This window comes from Narcine bancroftii, chromosome 8, assembly GCF_036971445.1.
Source record: "Narcine bancroftii isolate sNarBan1 chromosome 8, sNarBan1.hap1, whole genome shotgun sequence".
Taxonomy (NCBI): Eukaryota; Metazoa; Chordata; class Chondrichthyes; order Torpediniformes; family Narcinidae; genus Narcine; species Narcine bancroftii.
In genome coordinates, this window is record NC_091476.1 from 105,072,419 (window position 1) to 105,094,322 (window position 21,904).

Consider the following 21,904-nt stretch of genomic DNA (forward strand, 5'->3'; position numbering starts at 1 on the left):
TTTGTAAGTTACGGTAATTACTTGATTAAAGCAAACTTCACATAATTAAAGACCACAAAAACTGATTTTTTTTTTCAAAATACTTTACATTTTGCACTGTCATTTGTCTTTTAAATGGTGTATTCTTAATGCAGGTGTATTAGTTAGGCATTGGAAGAGTGAGTCTCAGTCAAGCAGAAAATTCATATTTCCGGTATCCAAGATCCCCGTAGGTGCCTGATAATGGGGATATACAGTAGCAGTTTAAGGTAAAATCCAGAGACCTGAACCTTTGATCTGCAAGGGAATTTCTCTACACCACAAGTATAGAGAAATTTCTCTATCCTTTACTATCCACTGGCATCATTCAATGATGCCAATGTTTTTGGATATTAAGGGAAAATCAAAAGACCGGAAAATGGGATTAGTGGAACATTTTACTGAATGTCAGAGCAGGCTCATAAATGCCTATGGATATCTCTGGTTTCTATGCCATGTTAACTACACACCCATTGTCTGGTCATTACTATTGTTTGTTATCAGCCCATCAGCCCACTGGCGGTGGTCAATGTGGCAGGCACCAAGAGATTTCTTTAGGCAGTCCTTGTACCTTTTCTTTGGTGCACCTCTGTCACGGTGGCCAGTGGAGAGCTCGCCATATAATACGATCTTGGGAAGGCGATGGTCCTCCATTCTGGAGACGTGACCCATCCAGCGCAGCTGGATCTTCAGCAGCGTGGACTCGATGCTGTCGACCTCTGCCATCTCGAGTACCTCGACGTTAGGGGTGTGAGCGCTCCAATGGATGTTGAGGATGGAGCGGAGACAACGCTGGTGGAAGCGTTCTAGGAGCCGTAGGTGGTGCCGGTAGAGGACCCATGATTCGGAGCCGAACAGGAGTGTGGGTATGACAACGGCTCTGTATACGCCTCAAACCGTGCATCTTGGCGCCTCACAGTTTGGCGGGCAGCAGCCTCCTTGGAAGAAGACCGCAGAGCCCACCTCACTGACAAAAGGCAAAGGAGGAAAAACCCAACACCCAACCCCAACCAACCAATTTTCCCTTGCAACCGTTGCAATCGTGTCTGCCTGTCCCGCATCGGACTGGTCAGCCACAAACTATTGTTTGACACTGAAAAAAATACAGTTCTATTGAGGAAACAACGGAATTAAGCCCTTCCAACTTCAAGATCCAAAATTTTAAGCTGAACAAATTGTTACACAATATCAGATAAGCTGAATGCATTTTGAGACAGATTGTGATGGCACAGGACTAAGTGTATGGGAACTACATGGCACACTGCAGCACAGTAAAGGCTCTTCAGCCCTCGATGTTGTGCCAACCTGTATATTCCTTAAAAAATACTAACCCTCCTACCTGTAACCCTCTATTTTTCTTCTATCCATTGCCTAGGAGTCTCTTAAATGCCCCTAATGTCTCAGCCTCCACCACTGGCAATGCATTCTAGACACTCCCAACTCTCTGTGTTTAAAAAAAAAAACTCCCCTAAACTTCCATTCACTTTGTACATATGTCCTCGGGTGTTTGCTATTAAGTCACCTCTCAATGCTCCAAAGAGAAAAGTCTCTGCTAACCTTGCCTCATAAGACTTATTTTTAAATCCCTCTCCATAGTTTCCACATCCATTCTATAATGAAGTGATTAGGACTGAGCACAATACTCCAAGTGTGGTCTCACTAGACATTTGCAGAGTTGAACATGACCTCTTGACTCTTGAATTCAATCCCCATGTTAATGCAGCCTATCAACCTGTGCAGTGACCTTGAGGGATGGATGTATTTGGACTCCAAGATCCCTCTGTTCATTAACCCTGTATTCAATGTTCTGGTTTGTCCTTCCAAAATGCTTCACCTCTCACTTATCAAGATCGAACTCCATCTGCCACTTTTCTACCCAACTCTGCATCCTGTCTACATCTATTTGTAATCTACGACAACTTTCAGCATCATCCACAATTCCTCCAACCTTCATATCATCCACAAATTTACTGACACATCACTCTTCATCCTGGTTATTTATAAAGATCACAAAGAGTAGGGGTCCCAGAACAGATTCTTGTGGAACTCCACTAGTCACTGACCTCCAGGCAGAATATTTTCCTTCCACTGGTTCTCTCTGCTTTCTACAAACAAGCCAAAATTTTATCCACACAGCCAAGGTTCCATGGACTTTCTGATCAAGTTTCTCATGGGGGACATTGTCAAATGCCTTACTAAAATACACATCTACTGCCCTACCCTCATCAATTTCTTTTGTTATCTCCTCAGAAAATTCAATTAGGCTTGTTAGGCACAACTTTCCCTTCACAAACCCATGCTGACTATCCATTTTTTCTTCTTTTTTTTATGCAATTTGCAAATGTCGTATCTGTAATTTGAATGTGGCGTTTCAAAATGACAATTGAGAGTTAACCTTGATGGAAAGGCGAGCACTGCTGGGAAGCGACCGAGACACCGCATCAATGCCTCCCATGCTGACTATCCTTGAGTAGACTGTACCTCTCCAAAAGCTCAAAGATTCTATCTTTAAGAATCCTCTCCAATAGTTTGCACACCAACACAAGACTCACTGGTCTATAATTCCCAGGATTCTCCCCATTACCTTTTTTAAACAAGGGGACACATTGGCCATTCTCCAATCCACCAGCACCTCCGCCGTGGCCAAAGAGGATTCAAAGATCATAAACACTGCCCCAGCTATCTTTTCCCTCACTTCCCACAGCAGCCTGGGGTATATTACATCCTGGGGACTTATCAATCCTAATGTTTTTAAAGACACTCCAAAACTTATCATCCAGCACATAAGCCTGATCTATTCTGACCTCAGCCTGATCCAGGTCCTTTTCTCTTGTGAATACTGAAGCAAAATATTAACTTAGGACAGTGGTTTTTGAATTGCCCCCCTCAACTAAGCCGTATATGCTCTGGGATTAGTAAGGGATTGCTTAAGGTGGTATGTGAGTGAGAATGGAAGGTTGAGAACTTCTGCTCTAAACCCAATTGTTACTGAAATATTTTGTTTGAGAAAAATTGTCATTGGCTCATTTCCTTTGGAGTTATGAAACTTCACATAACGAGTCAATTAGGTGCAATTAAAACAGTGGTTTTCAAATTTTTATTTTCCACTCACATACCATCTTAAGCAAACCCTTACTAACCACAGAACACTTAAGGCATAGGGAATACTTAAAGTGGAATGTGAGTTTAGGCAGTCAGTTTGAAAACCATTGATTAAGGACATCACCAACCTCCTCCACCTCCAAGCACATTGCCTCCTCCTTCATTCTTGTCATCCTTCTGCACTTCACATGTGCATAGAATATCTTGGGGTTCTCTTTAATCCTACATGCCAAGGCTTTCTCACAAGCTATTCATGAAAAGAGCTTCAACACCATGAGTAATGGGCAACTAGATCATGGGAGGGTGATACAGTAAAATCCCTAGTATCTGGCACCTAAGGGGATTGGTAGATGCCAGATAAGTATACTTTCCGGTTACTTGACACCTGCTCTTAAAATGCCCAACTAATATACCTGCATTAAGAATAAACAGTTTAAAAGACAAAAATATGATACATACTTACACTGAATAAACTTCACTTGCATGAATATATAAACCTTAAAGCATTTTACTTTATTTTCAGTCACATTCTTTGAAAACATTCAACTGTTGCTACATCTGGAAATTGTTCCCCTCCATGGAGCCACCTGAAAGATGAACAATATTGTAGATAATTACCCCCCCCCCCCCACCACCTCCCTCAAGTTTACAGATGAAGCCTCTGACTGGGGTGACTCTCACTAAGCAGGGATAAGGAGACACACTAAGAGTCACCCAAACGGTGAGCAACATCAACCAGCTCTTCATCCAGGGTGACACTATTATTGTTTTACACAGCTTTATTCAAACAGCTGCTACGAGCAAAGCATTACCAAGGCCCTCCGCTGGCTGAACATTTGCTCCCATCTTCGCCAAATATTTGTGTTTCTTCAGAGAACATTTACTTTATAATTTTAAACGAGTATTTTTCAACTTATTATTTTATTCTTATTTATTTCAATTTAAAAATTTATTTTCCTCTTCTTTTTTGCCAGGTGCTTGAGGCTGCTGGTTGCCCAAATTCCAGATACCTGGGGTTTTACTGTTCTTGGATGTTAAGCCAAACCCACCACGTTGAGAAGGCTGGAGCAGAGCTCACAGGAGAGGGAATCACACTGAATTTCTACAATTTCACAAAGGCAATGCAGGGAGGAGCTTTTCCTCTGGCCGGGGAATCTAGAATTGCATGGTTACCATCTCTGAACAAGGAATAAGTTGCCAAAGGAGAGATCAGGAAAAATATCATAATTCAAAGGATGGTGAATCTTTGCAATTCTCTAACCTGGAGGATAGAGGCAGCTATGTCAGAGTGCAGTTGAAACAGAAATTGATACACTCTGCAATATTAAGAGAATCAAGAGATATGCATGCCTAGATGATTCTCCACAGTATGATAGATTATTTCCTGTTCAAGTATTTTATCAGATTGTTTTTGTAAGTTGTTCCTGAATCTGTTTCCAGCACCCCTTCTGATAAGGCATTCCTGACAACTGTTTTAAAAAAAATCCTCATCTCTTTCCCTGCTAAAGAAAAATGATTCCATTAACTCACCCAGCAGATTATAAAACTGCAAATCCTGCGCATCTGCCATTTTTAACATTAAATATCTTCCCTAATGATCCAGTGCATAACACATGATGCGAAACGGAGTAATACTGAGCATCCAAAATTCTAGAGGATTTTGTCTTACTTTTTTCCAAATTCTAGTCAGAACTATGGTTTTCTTGCTCTCCTTTCCTCCATCCTCATTGGTGACCATTATTACTGTCCCTGCTCTCTCCTTCCATTTCAATGACCATCGCTGCTCTCTTATTTTCCACTTTCTCAAAAACCAACATGAACTAGATGAACAATGGTTAATTGCACATTGAAGCCCCAAATGAAAAGGGAAATAGAGGGATACAGAATGGAAGTTTGAATGGCTTCTCCACCTGAGCCAATCATTATCCCAGAGTACATCTGGAGATTGATCGATGGAACCTATCAACTTAGCTTACACTTAGAGCAGCCTTAGCAATCCTTTCTTCATTTGGGGATCATCAACTTCATGACAACCTGCTCAGGTACACTCAAAAATGGTAAAAGCCTGCTGTCAGAATGTTACAATTAAGTTCCAACTTCTCTCTCAAATGCATTGTTCCTTCCAACCTCCTATAGGTCTATCAATGAAGATGTAATTTTGTCATCAACTCTGTGAATGGATATCAGTACATGAAATATAGCTCATTTGGTAAATGAATTTCCGAGTGCCTCTTATTCTATCTGGGCCTTCTCATTCATTGACCAAGTTCCAGAAATACAGTCATTTGAATATGCATCTTTTTTAGGAACACAGAAGAGTAGGCTTTTTGGCCCTCTGAACTTGTTTTCCATTCAATTTAATTATGGCTAATCATCCAAATTCAATACCCTATTTCAGCTTTTTCCTCCCATACCTCAAAATCCCCAAGAGGAATCTATATTCAAGATAAAAATTGATTCGCTTCAATTGCATTCACCACTCTCTGGGAGAAGAAATTTCTCCTCATCCCTTGGAAGTCTTCTTGGAAATGTTCACTGCTAGTCTAAATTCTGGAATCTTCCCAAATAGCCCTGTGAGAGTTTAAGACAATGGTTCACTATTACTTTCTCAAGGGTAATTAGGCATGGGGAATAAATTCCTGCCATGCCCTTATCCATAAAGACAAGCACTCATCTGAACTTGGGCAAAACAAATTGACATCTCTAACTCATGTCTACAAGTCTCCACAGTGGACAAGAACACAAACATGAATCACACCTAAGCATAAAAATTTGTGACCATGCCATCTTCAAAGCAGTCAACAGGAGGTGCAAACCACTCAGCTCAGCAGCTCCCAGCTCCAATTTAGTTCAGGTTCCCATTTACAAGTTAGGACACCTTGAATTTGCATACTGAAATACAAGGCTTCCTTTCTTTCCAGCTAAACGCACAAATTGCCATTATGACAGGATACAGGATGAAGAGAAGCAGTAAGCACAGAGTGCAGGTGACAAAACAGCATAAATCCTGAAATTAAACTTAAGGTGCATCTCATTCATGCTTCTGAACCTTTTGATCCAACCACTGTATGATGGATTGGTTGCTGGAAAGAATTCCTCGCATCTGCTGTTAATGACTTGGTGCAGTACTGCTTCTATTGTTCCATGTGCAGGAGATGTGGCAAACAGCCACAGTAGAACTTAACAAAAACACATTCCAACATAGATAACCGAGTTTACAAGCAAAAAATGTGCCAGATTCACAGAGCCAACAATGGCTTCCTCCAAAACTAGTTATTTGCTCTCAGATTCAGCCACTTGTGAAGTTCAAAACTATATAATGAACAAGGTTTAATATCACTAGGCATTTTCAGATGGCCAATTGCCCCGCATGTAAAGCCACATGTTTAGGCAATATGCGGCTATTTTGAGGCCACCTGAATGTGCAGGAGGTCCTCTTGAGGTGAGCTACGTAGCCCTCCTCCGAGAGGGATAATCAGCTCAGTTCAGTGGCACATTGGACCTGAAGCTCCATTCTAGGAGGGGTAGCAGCTTTCTGTCTCAGTAGTTAATCCCAATGCTGTTGGTTACAAAGGAATAGAGAGAGGAGGGGAATGATAGCTCATCCTGCACCATAAAACAGTGTTTCCTTTCAGTTAATCAAAAGATAACTAAATCCTGAGTTGTGACACAATGAGTAACCTTTAATCCATGTAATGATTCAGTACAGTATGGGAATGAATAACATTTCCTCTGTTAAACACAATTACACAGAATTGGGTGAGTTTCATCCTGCTGAATAAACATATTCTGTCTGATAATGCACAGGTGCAGTAACTGGCCTAACTTACTTTACTGAATTTGCCCCCAGAATATTTTACCCAGAGGAATTCGAGGGAAATTTAAAAAAAAACACCATCCTGGTCAAGTTTTATTGCTTAAATTAGGAGCAGAAAACTATTTGGCTGATGGTTTACACTGAAACAAGTTTACCCATGTTCATCCACCCAAGTCAACCCACAGAATATTGAAAATCTAATTGATATGAATATTGCCTTTCTGTACAACAAGTGATTTATCATTCCAAAACTACAGATTCTTGGTCACCTCACAGAATGAGGTCTGCCTCAGTCATATCACCGTCCCTGTCCTTTAATATGCTGCAATAAGCTAGTAAACCTGAAGAGTTTGCTCCCTGCCTTTATGCATCAAACTGAAGAGTTGCCTCTCCAGTTTATTAATTTCAGTGTTCTTGCCAATCAGCCATTTTCATGATATCTTAACAGTCCAATTGCAATGGGAAACCTGGTCTGAATACTCAAGTTTCATCTTGTACCAGGATACAAATGTGAAACAGGAGTACCATCATTCTCCTCAACATTGTCTGAGACCAATGGTCACATTACTAAGGTACAAACAAGGAATGTAAATCAATTTAACATGTTCTTCCCATCCTAAACTGACAACGTCATTCTGCAAAAGTTCAGGCACCTATCAAGTGTTCAGAGTTGGCTGGCTTTCACAGACCACTTGCCTCTTTGCATTCTCACATTCAATTCTCCTCCATCTATTTGGAAACCATGACTAATACACACCTTTGAAATTCTTGTCTGCAGAACAGTTGTTTTGGCAAAAATAGATTTGGGTGAGAATTGCCAACTTATAGGGAGCGAGGCGATTACTGCAAGCTGCTAGAACCAGCAAGGAAGCAAAGAGAACGTGGACCCACATACCAATCATGCAGCTGCAGTTGTTGCAAAGTTAAGTTTCAGATCAGCAAAGCATTTGTTAATGAAGCTCAGTCTGGATGCTCTTTCCTACCTGTGATATTGACCTCAACCAGACCCGATCGAGTACCAATTGCATTTGTAGCCTCGCAGACGTACGTTCCCGCGAGGTCATAGCTCACAGTCCCTTTGAAGAGGAGGGTGTTGTTTTGTGGTTCCACGTTTACTGGCAGTGACCCATTTAACCTGAAAAAAAATGAAACAAACCAATTTGAACAGATCCAAGCTTGTGTAGCATCAGACCGGCAGTTCTTCATTTCAAACAACTGTAAATCTCAAAGGCCCACTAGCAATTACATATGGAACAGTTAATATCATCCTTCTTTTGATAGGGCCACAAAGGTAGTGGGGTGGGGGGGAAGAGAAATAATTGACAGTGATTCTTTAGTTTAACTTGAGGACCTGGCTCCATACTACTGGGGTTAAGCTGGATAGTATCGAGGTATCTGGAATGTTCACCCAGAGACAAACTTTAAATCAATCCCACCACAACAAATGGGGAGCGACTGAAGAATTGCTGGAAGAAATCAGGAAGTGAGACAGCCACCACAGGTAGAAATGGTCAGACAACATTAAGACAAAAGTGAAGGGGTAACATTACATATACAAAGAGGAAAGAAGCTGGGGGAGGGTCCCCAATGGTGATAGAAGGTATGGGACATGAAGGTAAAGGTAGAGGACAATGGTGATGGTGGGAAGTGAGGGAAGAGAAAAAAAAAATCAGAAAAATAAGTACTGTAGTAGGTAGGCAGAGAAGGAATGAAAACAGTGGAAAAGATGGGGGTAGGGTTTAGAAAAGTCAACATTCATGCTTTACATTTAAGGCTGCCCAGGAAGAATGCAATTATTGTTCCTGATAATGAATGAGGCCAAATGGTTAGCTACAGAAAACCCAAGCTTAGAAGCACAGAGCGCTAATGTTCAATGAAATGGTCACCCAATCTGACAAATGGGGAATTCAAGTGATGAAACCAATGTGGATGAAAGGCAGAGCTCATGAACTTTCGGATTGGCTCATTGATTTTCACTAGGAAAGAAAGTCCGACTTAAACACAACTCCAGACACTCCTCATTTCCGGGGCTCGTGGGGTGGACATTAAATGTTATTGACATCCACATGAAGAAAGAGATATTTGAACCTTTTTAGCTTGATTCCATAGTCAATGCAATGCTTCACTAAGATTCAATGATCAAGAAAACAAGCCTGCGGTACAAAAGGCCTACCCTCTTAGTGCCAGAAAGGCACCAAATCAACATTAGCACACTGTCCCTTTCCTTTCTTTAATAGGCATCCTAAATTGGTCCTGAATTGTCTTTAGTTTCATTTAATTGCCTAAATAAAAATTTTACAAGGCTTTGGCCTCTCCGAGAGGCTGGACTTTTTACAATTTTTTTTAATCCAGAACTGTGACATTCACAAGAGGTGGAATTTTGCATTCTGATCATGTGCAGTGCCCAGTCAATTGTACTGCAGAAGTATTTTCTTTTGATTCAAACAATCTGCATGCCTCAGTTTCTCAAAATTATTTCATGAAAAGAGTAGAAATTCAAAAGCTCAACTGTCAAAATTTTAACATTTTCATTTTGGTGATTGATAAGATAATAAATTTACTAATCACATATACACATCTGTCACTGTATTAAATATGCATCTATGCATTTCAGCAAATGTTTTATGGCATAGAAGCTTCCAAAAGTGGGTTTAGTTTTGAAGCTTTCCAACAATGTAAACGGAAGTTTTAAAGCTAGAACAATGCACATTGAGAACAATTTTTCCATCTGGGTGAAGAATCTTTTTAGGACCATAAAGCCATACGACATAGGAAAAGCTGAACTCTAGTTCATTCCATTATTCAGATCAATCCCAACTGATCCAACTTTCTACAAGTTCCTTCAGTTACCCCTTTCTCAAAACCACTGATTCTTTAATCATTAAAAGCAAATATCACCTTTTAATACAAAGATTCCACTTCTAAAGTTTTCTGGGGTTAGGAATTCCAAGAAAAATCAGATCTTTGGGAGAAGAAATTCTTCATCTTGATCTTTAATGGGTGCCCCTTATTCTGAACTCTGAGATGGGAACTATCTCAGCATTTACTCAGACAAGCCACAAAATATTTTGTTGGTTTCAGAAAGATTACCTCTCATCCTTTTCAAATATAAAAGGAATAGTTTCAACCTGTTCAATATTTCCTTGAATAATAATCCTTCCACACCAAGGACCATCCTAGTGAATCACTCTAAACTGCATCCATTGATGACATTCCAATTTCCACTGCTTAAATAAGAGAACCAAAACTATCCACAGATGTGATCTGGTGGGGTGAGCAGTAACAACATTACACTGCTTTTTTTTTGGAGTTTCACATATAAGGGCCTGTGCTGCCGCTTTAAATATACCCAATGATTTGGCCTTCACAGCTGTACATGGCAACAAATTCCACAGATTCACAACCCTCTGACTGAAGGAACTTCTCCTCGTATCTATTCTAAAGAGTGGGAATAAAGGGGCTGGCTTCTCTGGCTGGCTGCTGGTGACTAGTGGTGTTCCACAGGGCTGGTGTTAGGTCCGCTACTTAACATGACGTCAGTGATTTAGATGGCGGAATTGATTGTTGTTAAGATTTCATGTGATACAAAGATAGATGGAGGGGCGGGTAATGCTGAGGAAGTAGGAAGTCTGCAGAGGGATTTGGATAGTTGGATGAATGGGAAAAGAAGTGGTTGATGGAATACAGCGTAGAAAAGAGTATGGTCATGCACGTTGGTAGTAGGAACAGACTATTTGTTCAATGGAGAAAGAATTTAGAATGAGGTCCAAAGGAATTTTATTCCCCAAATAGTATTCATGAGCCAATCCAACAGTTTTAGTGCAGGATTCTCTAAATTTTAGCTTAGAGGTGAGTTGGTGGTGAGGAAGGCAAATGCAAGGTCAGAATTCATTTCAAGAGGTCAAGAACATAAAAGCAAAAATGTAATACTGAGGCTACACGACATTTGACCTATTGCAAGCAATTTTGGGCTCATATCCAAGGAAGGATTTGCTGGTGTTGGAAAGGGTTCAGAGGAGGTTTACAAAAATGATTCCAGAGGTCAGAGGGTTAACAAACAAGCAGTGTTTCATGACTCTGGGCCTGTACTTATTGCAGTTTAGAGGGATGATGGGGGATCTCATCGAAGTATACTGAATACTGAAAGGGTCTGTTAATTTGGACATGGAGAAGATGTTTCTCGTAGTGGGAGAGACTATGAAAAGAGGACACAGCCTCAAAAATAAAAGAACATCCCTTTGGAACAGAGATAAGAAGTTTCTTCAATCATAGGGCTGGGATCTGTGGAATTCATTACCACATACTACTGTGGATGCCAAATCATTGAGCATATTTAAAGCAGCGGATGATAGATTCTTGATTAGTAAGGTTACATAGGTTATGGGAGAAGTCAAAAGAAAAATACATCAGCCATGACTTGAATGGTGGAGCAGTCTCGATGGACTGAAAAGCCTGATTTTGTTTTTCAATCTTATGCTGAGATGAGGTGAAGTAATGGGGTATTCTTGGTCATTTACAAGTTTAGTGCTTCTCTGCATTAGTATACAACTGGTAAAGAGTTTGTATTTACCTGGGCTTTAGGCCCAGCCACATTATGCCTTCTCTCACTCCACAGATCATACACCCTACCTTCTCGATTGCTTTGCTTGCTCAAGTTAAAGTAAGTGATTTGGCTCTGGATCTATCCAAACTGGAACTAACTTCCAAAGCCATGACCATCAAGGACCCATATTGGTTACTTCTACCTCCTCACAGCAGAAGGCCCACCCTTCCTCTGTTATCCGCAAAACTACCAGCATTGATATCCTTATTGATTGCAGTATTAATGTGCAGTATTGATGTGCGACTTGTAGGAGGCAGCAAGTCCTCGTGTCTACTGCCTTCATCTTCTTCAATGGAGGTTGTTGGTTTTGGGAGATATTTATCAAGCTGCCTTGGAGATTTGCTAGGATCAATGCAATTACAGGTATTAAAGTTCAAATTTATTGCCAGAATACATATGACTCCAAATACAACATAAGTTTCTTTTTCTTGCAGGCCAGGCATAATGCCTACTTATCAGTAATTGTAAACTGTACTCAAGTAGAAAGATATGCATACAAAAAAGAAAAATGTAATCAATGAAAGGAATGTAAACAGACTGTGCACAATACAGAGAAAATAAATACTCAACAATAAATAATGTGCAAAATTAGAGACCATAAATGAGTCTCTGATTGAGTCGGTTCTTTAGGAGTCTGATGATGGAGGACTAGCAACTGTTCCTTAACCTGGTGGTATGAGACTTTTTACACCAATACCTCTTTCCTGATGGCAGCAGCAAGAACACAGGTCCTGGGTGGCATGAATCCTTAATGGTTGCTGCTGTTCTCCAACTGCAGTGTTCCATGTGGATTTTCTTGATGGTGGGGAGAATTTTGCCTGTGATGTATTGAGCTGTGCACACTACCTTTTGCAGGCCTTTCCCAGAGATATCAGTGTCCCCAAACTAGGCCGTGATGGAGCCAATCAGCACAATTGTCACTACATGTCTGTGGAGGTTTGCCAAGGTTTCTGATGTCATATCGAACTTCTGTAAACTTCTAAGGAAGTAGAGGTGCTGATGTGCTTTCTTCACAATGACATTAGTGTGTTGGGTTAAGGAAATGTCCTCCATGATAATGACTCACAGGAATTTAAATTTGTTCACTCTCTCTTCCTCAGATTCCCCCAGCGATCACTGGATCATTGACTTTCCCTTAAAGTCCACAAGCAGCTCCTGGTATTTGGTGACATTGACTGAGAGGTTGTGCTTCTTTATATTTCAAACTGTTGATGTCATAGTCACTTAGAAGGGCAGTAAAATGGGATTTATGTTCCTTATTTGTTGACATGCAGCTACTGCTGTGTTTCTGGCAATTGAGCTAAACTTCTCAATCCAGACAGCTTCCAGGAGCAGGAAAGGACACTGAGAAAGGGGGAAATAAGCAGCCCATGTCCCACTGGCTCTCCATCAAAGAAGCAGTAAAAAGAGATTCCCATGCTCAGGGTCAAGAGCCAGATATCCTGCCCATGATTCCATAGAACATTATCCCTACTGTACAATGTAGATAAAGCCTTTTTTGTGAGAATAATGCGGACTGGTGAGTGATCAACTCTGTTGTTACTGCTGTTCCAATCTCTAATCAAATGGGAGGGAGAAGTCACATTAAGCTTAGTAACAAGAACAAAATCCTGACCATATGAAAGATCCCAGAGGCATCTTTTTATTTGTCTGATATTCCTACACAACACTAGCCCAAATCATGTGTAATCAAAATACTCAGAAAATTAGAAATGCACACAGAAACAAAAACCTTGTGGTTCTCGGGTGTAGGCGCATCAAGGTTTTGCACTCAGTCAGTGTTGGTCAGGTTCTACCTGTAGGATAACAGGTTGTAAACAGGCCACAAGAAACATAGCAGCATTCTCTATGATTAACAGCAGAAAAAGGACCAAGGAGCAGCAAGACCAACATACTTTACCCTTACTGACTGCAGCAACTGGCTTCATCTTACCAGTTTACAATGGCAAAAACTCACATCAGGTCCAAAGTCACTTTGGGAGCAACAGCCCAAAAAACACACGACTCCAAAGACACTAATTCCAACTGATCCAAGGTGAGATGTTAAGAAATCCAGGCATAGTAAAATGGCATTGAGTTTAAAGATCTGCCATAAATCACAAGATATGGGAGCAGAAGTAGGTCCACTGGGCCATCAAGTCTGCTCTGCCATTCTAATCATGAGCTCGTCCATTCTCCTACTCAACCCCACTACTCCCCAGCTTTCTCCTCGTAACCCTTGATGCCCTGACTAATCAAATACCTGTCAATCTCTGCTTTTGTACACCCAATGATCTCGCTTCCACAGCCACATGTGGCAACAAGTTCCTCATGACCCTCCGAGTAAAGAAACTTTTCAGAATCTATTTTAAATTGATACCCTTTTATCCTGAAATGATGCCCTCTTATCCAAGAATCCCCTACCATGGGAAACATCCTTGGCACATCTACTTTGACCAGGTCTTTCAAAATACTTTTGAGGTCTCCTCTCATCCCTCTCTACTCCAACAAGTACAGTGTATGAGCTGAAAATCGTTCCTCATATGCTAACTCTTTCATTCCTGGTATCATTCTGGTAAATCTTCTCTGAACCTTTTCCAATGCCAATACGGCACCCAAAACTGTACACAGTACTCCAAGTGAAGTCTCACCACTGCTTTATAGTCTTAACATTACATCCCTGCTCTTGTACGCTATTCCTCTAGAAATGAATGGTAACAGTGCATTAGCCTCCTTCACCACCTACTCAACCTGGAGGTCAACCTTTAGGATATCCCTTTGCACCTCATAATTTTGAATTTCCTCCCCATCTAAATAACAGCCTGCCTATTTCTAAGTGCATGACCGTACACTTTCCGACATTGTATTTCATTCGCCACCTCTTTGCCCCCTCTCCTAATCTATCCTAGTCTCTCTGCAGCCTTTCGGTATCCTCAGCACCACAGGCTCTCATCTTGTTTAGCAGCCTTATGTGTGGCACCTTGTCGAAAGCTTTTTGAAAATCCAAATACACAACATCCACTGCATCTCCCCTACTTGTGATCGCTTCAAAAAATTACAATAGGTTTGTCAGGCACGCTGACTTGGGCCTATGTTTTCATGCACATCCAGGTATTCTGTAATCTCGTCCTTGACTATCGACTCCAACAGCTTCCCAACCACTGTGTCAGGCTAATGCACAGTAGGTCTATAATTTCCTTTCTGCTGCCTTGCTCCCTTCTTAAATAGCGGAGTGACATTCACAATCCTCCAGTCCACCGGAACCATGCCAGAATCCATTGATTTCTGGAAGATCATTACTAATTCCTCCACAATCTCTACAGCTACTTCCTTCAAAACCTGAGGGTGCATTCCATCCAGTCAGGGAGATTTGTCTACCTTTAGACCATTTAGATTCCCAAGTACATACTTTCTCTCTCATGATCTTGACTGCACTCGCTTCTCTTCCCGGAGGCCCTTGAGAATCCTGTATGCTACTAATGTCTTCCACAGTGAGGATTGATCCAAAATATTCATTCAGTTCCTCTGCCAACTCCTTGTCTCCCATTACATTTTCTCCAGCATTGTTTTCTATCAGCTTTATATATTTAAAAAAGCTTTTAGTGTCCTCTTTGATATTACTTGCTAACCTCCTTTCATAAGTATGTTTGACAGCTCTTGGGTTGCATTCGTTGGAGTATAGGAGAAGGAGGGGGCTCTCGGACATTTCAAATATTGGAAGGTTTTGACAGAGTGAATGTGAAGAAGATGTTTCCCTTGATGGCTGAATCGAGGACAAAGGGTCATGGTCTTAAAATTAAAAGTTATCCAATTAAAACAGAGAGGAAGAGGAACTTCTTTTGTCAGAGGGTCGTGGGTTTGTACAATTCACTGCCTCACAAAGCAGTGGAGGCCAAATCACTGGGAGTACAGGGTATTTAAACTGGAAAGTTTGTTTTCATTAGAAAGGGTATCAAGGGATATGGGGAAAAGGCTGGAAATTGGAACTAGTGGCCTGCTTCTGTTCCTTTATCTTGTGAATTCATGTTCTCCTTCCTAACCACCCTCTTAGTTGTCTTCTCCAAGTCTTTAAAAGTTTCCCACTCCTCCATCTTCCCACCTATTTTTGCTTCCTTGTCTGCCCTCTCTTTTGCTTTTACTTCGGCATTAACTTTCCTCATTAGCCACAATCATCTCATTTTTCCATTCACAATTTTTTATCTTTGGTACGTGCCTATCCTGCACTTTCCCCATTTATTGCATAAACTCTCAGCCATGGCTGATCTATTGCCTTCCCCATTAGTGTGGTCCCCTCCACCCACCCCCATCCCCCCCCCACCCCCATCAACTTTGGCCAGTTCCTGTCTCATGTGACAGGAATTTCCTTTACTCCACTGAAATACCGACACATCAGACTCTATCCTCTCCTTTTCAAATTTCAAAATGAACTCAATCATATTGTGACCACTAAGGGTTCCTTTACCTTAGGCTTTCTAATCACCTCTGGTTTATTGAAAATGCTCGAACAGATGCAAGGGGCAGAATGGGTTAGTCATACTTCATTTTCTAACATTCTTTGTGCAACACCACAGAAGATCTATTGCGGCAATTTCTATAGATCAGCCCACTGAGTAAAGGATGTTGCTGTGGGAGGGAATGCAGACACTGACTTTATTAACACAACATCCATCTGATTTCAGAGATTAAAAGTCAAGGAAAGCAGATACATGGACAGGACATTGTGAATTATCACCCTCAAAAGGAGGGCATCCATGCCCACCGCATACATGTGTGATAAACACTGGATTGAAACGCCACATGCATCATAAATACAAGGAGATACGGTCATCATCATCCAAATTATTGTAAACAAGAAGCATTCATTGCCTTGTAATCTACAATTTAATATTCCGCTGTATAAATACATTTAACACTTTTAAGGCTCATGATTATATTAAAAATGGGCAGAGGTTAACAATAATGACTCCAATATAAAGGCTTCACACATCTACATCTCAAGTCTGAAGCATAAATTAAATGAGGTGGGCATTCACAGCAGACAAAAAAATACTGTCCACATTCAGCAAAAAACAGCATTTAATTGGCTCACAAATGCTTAGAGACAAATAGCTCAAAATGTCAAACAGCAGCACAAGCGACAAAACTGAGGTTAGGAGCAAGACTTACTGATACAGTAGAATGTGACACCTTTAACCTGAGCATCACTCACCACCCGGAGTGCTGTCATTGGGTGACTAAAGTTCTGGAATCTCATGTGACAAAACAACAAATGGCAACATCACAAGTGGGGAGACTGAGCTGGTGTGAGGCGATCAGCTAAAGCAAGACTAATATAGCATTCTTGTTGTTGCCAAAAATGATCACTTGGAACCAATTTAGTCACACTAGGCATTGGCTCAAATCCATGGTGAGTTTTCACAGGCTTATTTCAAACCAACTCCAGTTCCTCCCTACCTCGTCTCCCAATAAATCCACTCCCTCAACCTTCATTCACTAAAGCTCAGCAGAAACAGTACATAAAAGGTAGAAGAAACTTTCCTCACACTAAGCCCATCCTCTGCTCTAAATAACATTAGTGTTCATTGGCTTAAATGCTTTGGTTTACTGATGAACAAACTACACCCTTTGCTCTGAGATGCAATTCATTTCCAGAATGTGTTTGAGCAGATGGGGCTCCAGGAGGTTGGAGGATGATTAAAACCTACTTAACCTGCTGCTCACCTGTGCAGACATCCAAAGCTGAAGCAGATCTTTGAATGCTTTAACAAATATTACTGTTAGCCAAGCTGTCAATATTAGATCAGCAACTGTCATGCTTTTCAGTCTGACCAAGAAATACAAACTAATTGCCCACTATAAACGCTTCTGGCCACGGGTCACATATCATCCAGCCCCCTGGCCGGTTGTATCTCTGTGAGATACAGTTGCTGCAGAGCATCGGATCAGAGGCCAATCCACAGGACCATAAAAGCGGTAGAGAGGATCACTGGGATCTCCACTCTCCCCCCCACCCCCCCACCAAAATCATTGGGATTTACTGGGATCTTAGCCCCTTTCACATTTGCCAGGGATCCCAGGAATTAAACACCAATCGGCCTTTAAAGCAGCAAGTGTAAAGCAAAATCTGCTCAACGCTGGCGTCATCTCATGCCAGGGAATGCCAGCCTCGACCCCTAGTACAATCCCCGGCATCTGCAGATGCCAGTGTTGAGATCAGGCAAATGTGAAATGGGCAATTGCATTGCTATTAAGGGTAGAACAGACCAAACGCCGGGGATAAACCCTCACAAGTGTGAAAGCGCTCAGTGTCCCAGTTAGGAGTGGTCTAGTGTGAAGAGTCACACTTCACCACACATTTCTAACCCGGGACACTAAATGGCCAAGTTACTGGGAGACAAGTGTGAAAGGGGCTTTTGTTTAAAGAGGGCTAGCAAAATCAGGGAGGACCCCTACCATCTGCACACAGCGTCTTCCAGCAACTCCTTTCAGGAATAGATACAGAACCATCAGACTGAGGAACAGCTTCCTCCCACAGGCAGTGGGACTGCTGAAACTCTCCATGAGTCTACTATTTATTAAGAATTGTCTCCGCTCCATCCTCAACATCCATTGGAGCGCTTTCATCCCTAACATCGAAGTACTCGAGATGGCAGAGGTCGACAGCATCGAGTCCACGCTGCTGAAGATCCAGCTGCGCTGGATGGGTCACGTCTCCAGAATGGAGGACCATCGCCTTCCCAAGATCGTGTTATATGGCGAGCTCTCCACTGGTCACCGTGACAGAGGTGCACCAAAGAAAAGGTACAAGGACTGCCTAAAGAAATCTCTTGGTGCCTGCCACATTGACCACCGCCAGTGGGCTGATATCGCCTCAAACCGTGCATCTTGGCGCCTCACAGTTTGGCGGGCAGCAACCTCCTTTGAAGAAGACCGCAGAGCCCACCTCACTGACAAAAGGCAAAGGAGGAAAAACCCAACACCCAACCCCAACCAACCAATGTTCCCCTGCAACCGCTGCAACCGTGTCTGCCTGTCCCGCATCGGACTTGTCAGCCACAAACGAGCCTGCAGCTGACGTGGACATTTAACCCCTCCATAAATCTTCGTCCGCGAAGCCAAGCCAAAGAAAGAAAGATGTAATAAATGTACTGTGTATATTTATCATTTGTCTTTATGTGTGTTACGCCTGCACACATTTTGCACTGTTCAGCATGGTGGACCGGAAACACTATTTTGTCAAGTTGCAATGATACAATTGGATGACAAATAAATTGGAACTGAACTGAAACCAGGATAATCCTTTCACTCAGTTAAAATGCACATATGCACATGCTGAATCATTTCCAACAACCCCCCCCCCCCCCTCCACCCCCATTGTCAGTCAATGCTCTGAAGTAGAAAGTTCTGCAAAAAGTGGTTGTTTATAGTAAACAATGATACCTCTATGAAGGTGACTTTTGCCCACTGAAACTCAACATTGCTCAAGTGAAACTCGAATGCAATGAGTGTGTCACAGCATGAGATTTGAGATGAGATTTCAAAAATAAAATAGTTCTGAAGTCAGAACAAACAGTGACGTGTTTGCCCTCTCTCATCCAAACACGTTGAGAGATTTATTTAACAAATAAAGACCGAAACTTGATAAAGTTTCAACACTTTGAACGTTCTGCTTCTACTTGTTTGTTCCAACTCCTCTTTTGCCTATTTAAAATAAAAACACACAATGGGTCAGAGTTGAAGGTCCTAGCTACATTAAGCAGCAGACAGTACAGGCCACAGCAGTTTCACAGCTCCACTCGTTCGGAGAGATTCTGCCTCCCTGTACTTAGTGAACCCATGCCTGGTGTCCCATTCCATTTCATGTCCCTGTCACTTCCACCAATGGCCTTATGAGAAAGCCTTGCAAAGAATCCAGACTGGGTACTGCATCCCAAAATTGCCCTCCTAACCATAACTATCAACTCCAGCCATTAAAAATAATTCTTCACTGCAGGCCGATCTCAAATGGGGTGGTTTGGGGTCTAGATAATTGATTCACATACAACACTGTAAAGTATAACTGAGGAATATTTGAAATCTGGGGAACTTTAGCAGCTTCCATTTCTTCAATGACTGATAACTCAACAAACAAACCTGCTCCCCAAATTGCCATCCCCACAAAAAAGGAAACTGTCATACCAGATTTAATGAAGGATCCAATGTGAAAAGTAGGTGTGGAGGAAAGGCAATACCAATGTTCCTTCAATGGGATCATTTCTGGATGGGGACTAGAATTAGTTTCAAAGTTAAGATGCATTATGCTTTATGACATAGAGGGACTCAAGTCCATCAAGTCCATGCTGGCTCTCAGAATTCCCACCGATACGATTCTTCCACCACTCATTCTCACTCATATGCCCCAGAACTCAGAAACTCCCACCACCCACCTAATCTGTAGTTCAGTGGCCAGTAAATCCACTAACTCAGAATGAACATATGTCATGAAATGTGTTGTTTTGCAGCAGCAGGGTTGTACAGAACAAGGTGTAAAATTACTATAAAATAGAATTTTGTGAATACAACATTAAAAAAAGTAACTTGTGCAAAGAAGGGTGAGACACCAGTGCTAAGTGCTGCACTATCTTGCAGTTATGGAAGAGGCAAATTCAGGCAAAGGGACCCAGAAAAATCGCACCAAGGGGCCCAAAAATTCAAGCACATTCATTTCCAGTGCTTTTATTTAAAAAAAAAGTTGATCCCGAGAATGAATTACATTGGGATGATTTCCAGGGCTGATTACACCATTCTGGAAATTTAACCAGGTTCATACTGTGAGAGATGGGAAAATTGACCTAAAATTATGAACATGGAAGAAACTAAAGTTCATCAGTAAAATGGCTGAAACCAGTTCAAACAGGATAAGTTTGGGGCTTAGGATGCAGGAAAGCAGAGTCAGCACGATTAACATAAGAATCTTCTATCCTTTGTGACAAGACCATAGGACTAAGATAAGGAATGGTAAGGTACAATAGAATGTAGGAAGTTGAGGTAGTCTGGATCAGATAAGGGTCTCCTAGCCCTGGACAGAAGTACCAAGTCATACATTTCTAATTAGCTAACCATACACAGATTTATACATATGAAATTAGCCAACCCTAGATAGAATGAGTCAACTCTGCATATCAAGATACTGTAGCCCCGAGAATCAGGAAGGTGTGAATAAGGACAATGACATGATGGGGCACCCACAGGATACCCCCTGGTCCTCCAAGTGTACTGAAACTGCACGTAGGCAGGAAGAATTACCTATGCCAAACCCATCCAGGGGGCAGAAGAATGTAAGGGGGAGGGCATTCTGATACTGAAATTGACTGTATAAAAGTTGGGTGAGCCCCAGTATGTGTGTGTATTCCCAGGGTAAGGGGAAGCACCCAACTTTGCATTGTTGTAGTAATAAATGTTCTTTGTTCTCAATTTTTGTCTCGAGCAATTTCTTTAAAGGTACTTTAATTTCTAACAATACTGTAAGGCAAATGATGTGTCAAATCATTTGCTCCCTAGACGCCATATTTGGAGTAATGCCCAGAAAATGAAGTCACATGGCTTCGAATTGTGGGTTAAACATCAGAATTTATTATCACGAACAAGTCAAGAAATTTGTTGTTTTGGGGCAGCATCATAATGCAAACATTTGTATTATAACCATCTTACAACAATAAATATATTAAAAATAAAATTAATTGTGCACAAAAGGAAAGCAGTGTCTTTAGTTCATTGGTCATTCAGGAATCTGATGGCAGTGGGGAAAAAGCTGTACTTGTGCCACTGACTGCTTGTCTTTAAGCTCCTGTACTTTTTTCCCTGATGGAGGCAAAGTGAAGAGGGAATGGCCTGGGTGGTGGGGGGGGGGGGGGGTTTTGAGGATAGAGCCTTTTTTTTAAAAAATATAAAGCCACCATCTTATGTTGATGTCCTCAATGGAGTTAAGTCTGGTGCCTATGATGTTAACAACCCTCTGGAGTTTATTCTTGCCCTGAGTGGTGCCTCCACACCAGACAGTGATACAACCAGCCAGAATGCTCTCCATGGTACACATGTAGAAGTTTACGAGTCTTCAGTGACATACCAAATCTCCTCAGACCCCTCACAAAGTGTAGCCACTGCTGAGCCTTCTTTGTGACTGCATCAACATGGAGGCTCCAGGACAGATCCTCAGAGATGTTGTCACCCAGGAATTTGATGAGAAACTAGCTTTATTACCCCTCTTGCATTCATTATTTTCAATACCTGAACTTGTTAGCCTCATTAGAAACTGCCTCTTTGACTTGGTCCACATTTTCATTCCCTCAGAATTCTACTTGCCTTGAGTTAGACTGGAGAGTTCAGGCTGAAGACCCCATTTCTTA

The 21,904-nt window shown here is 41.6% G+C and overlaps 1 protein-coding gene across 15 annotated transcripts in view; it reads right to left on the reverse strand.

Annotated features, from left to right (window-relative positions):
* The window catches only part of nectin1b (nectin cell adhesion molecule 1b), a 507,975-nt gene that overhangs the window by 343,198 nt on the left and 142,873 nt on the right, over positions 1 to 21,904 (reverse strand). For all 15 annotated transcript variants that reach the window (XM_069894696.1, XM_069894690.1, XM_069894692.1 and 12 more), the window contains exon 5: positions 7,921 to 8,072. In XM_069894696.1, coding sequence (XP_069750797.1) covers positions 7,921 to 8,072 — 152 coding nt within the window. The remainder of the gene's footprint in view (positions 1 to 7,920; positions 8,073 to 21,904) is intronic.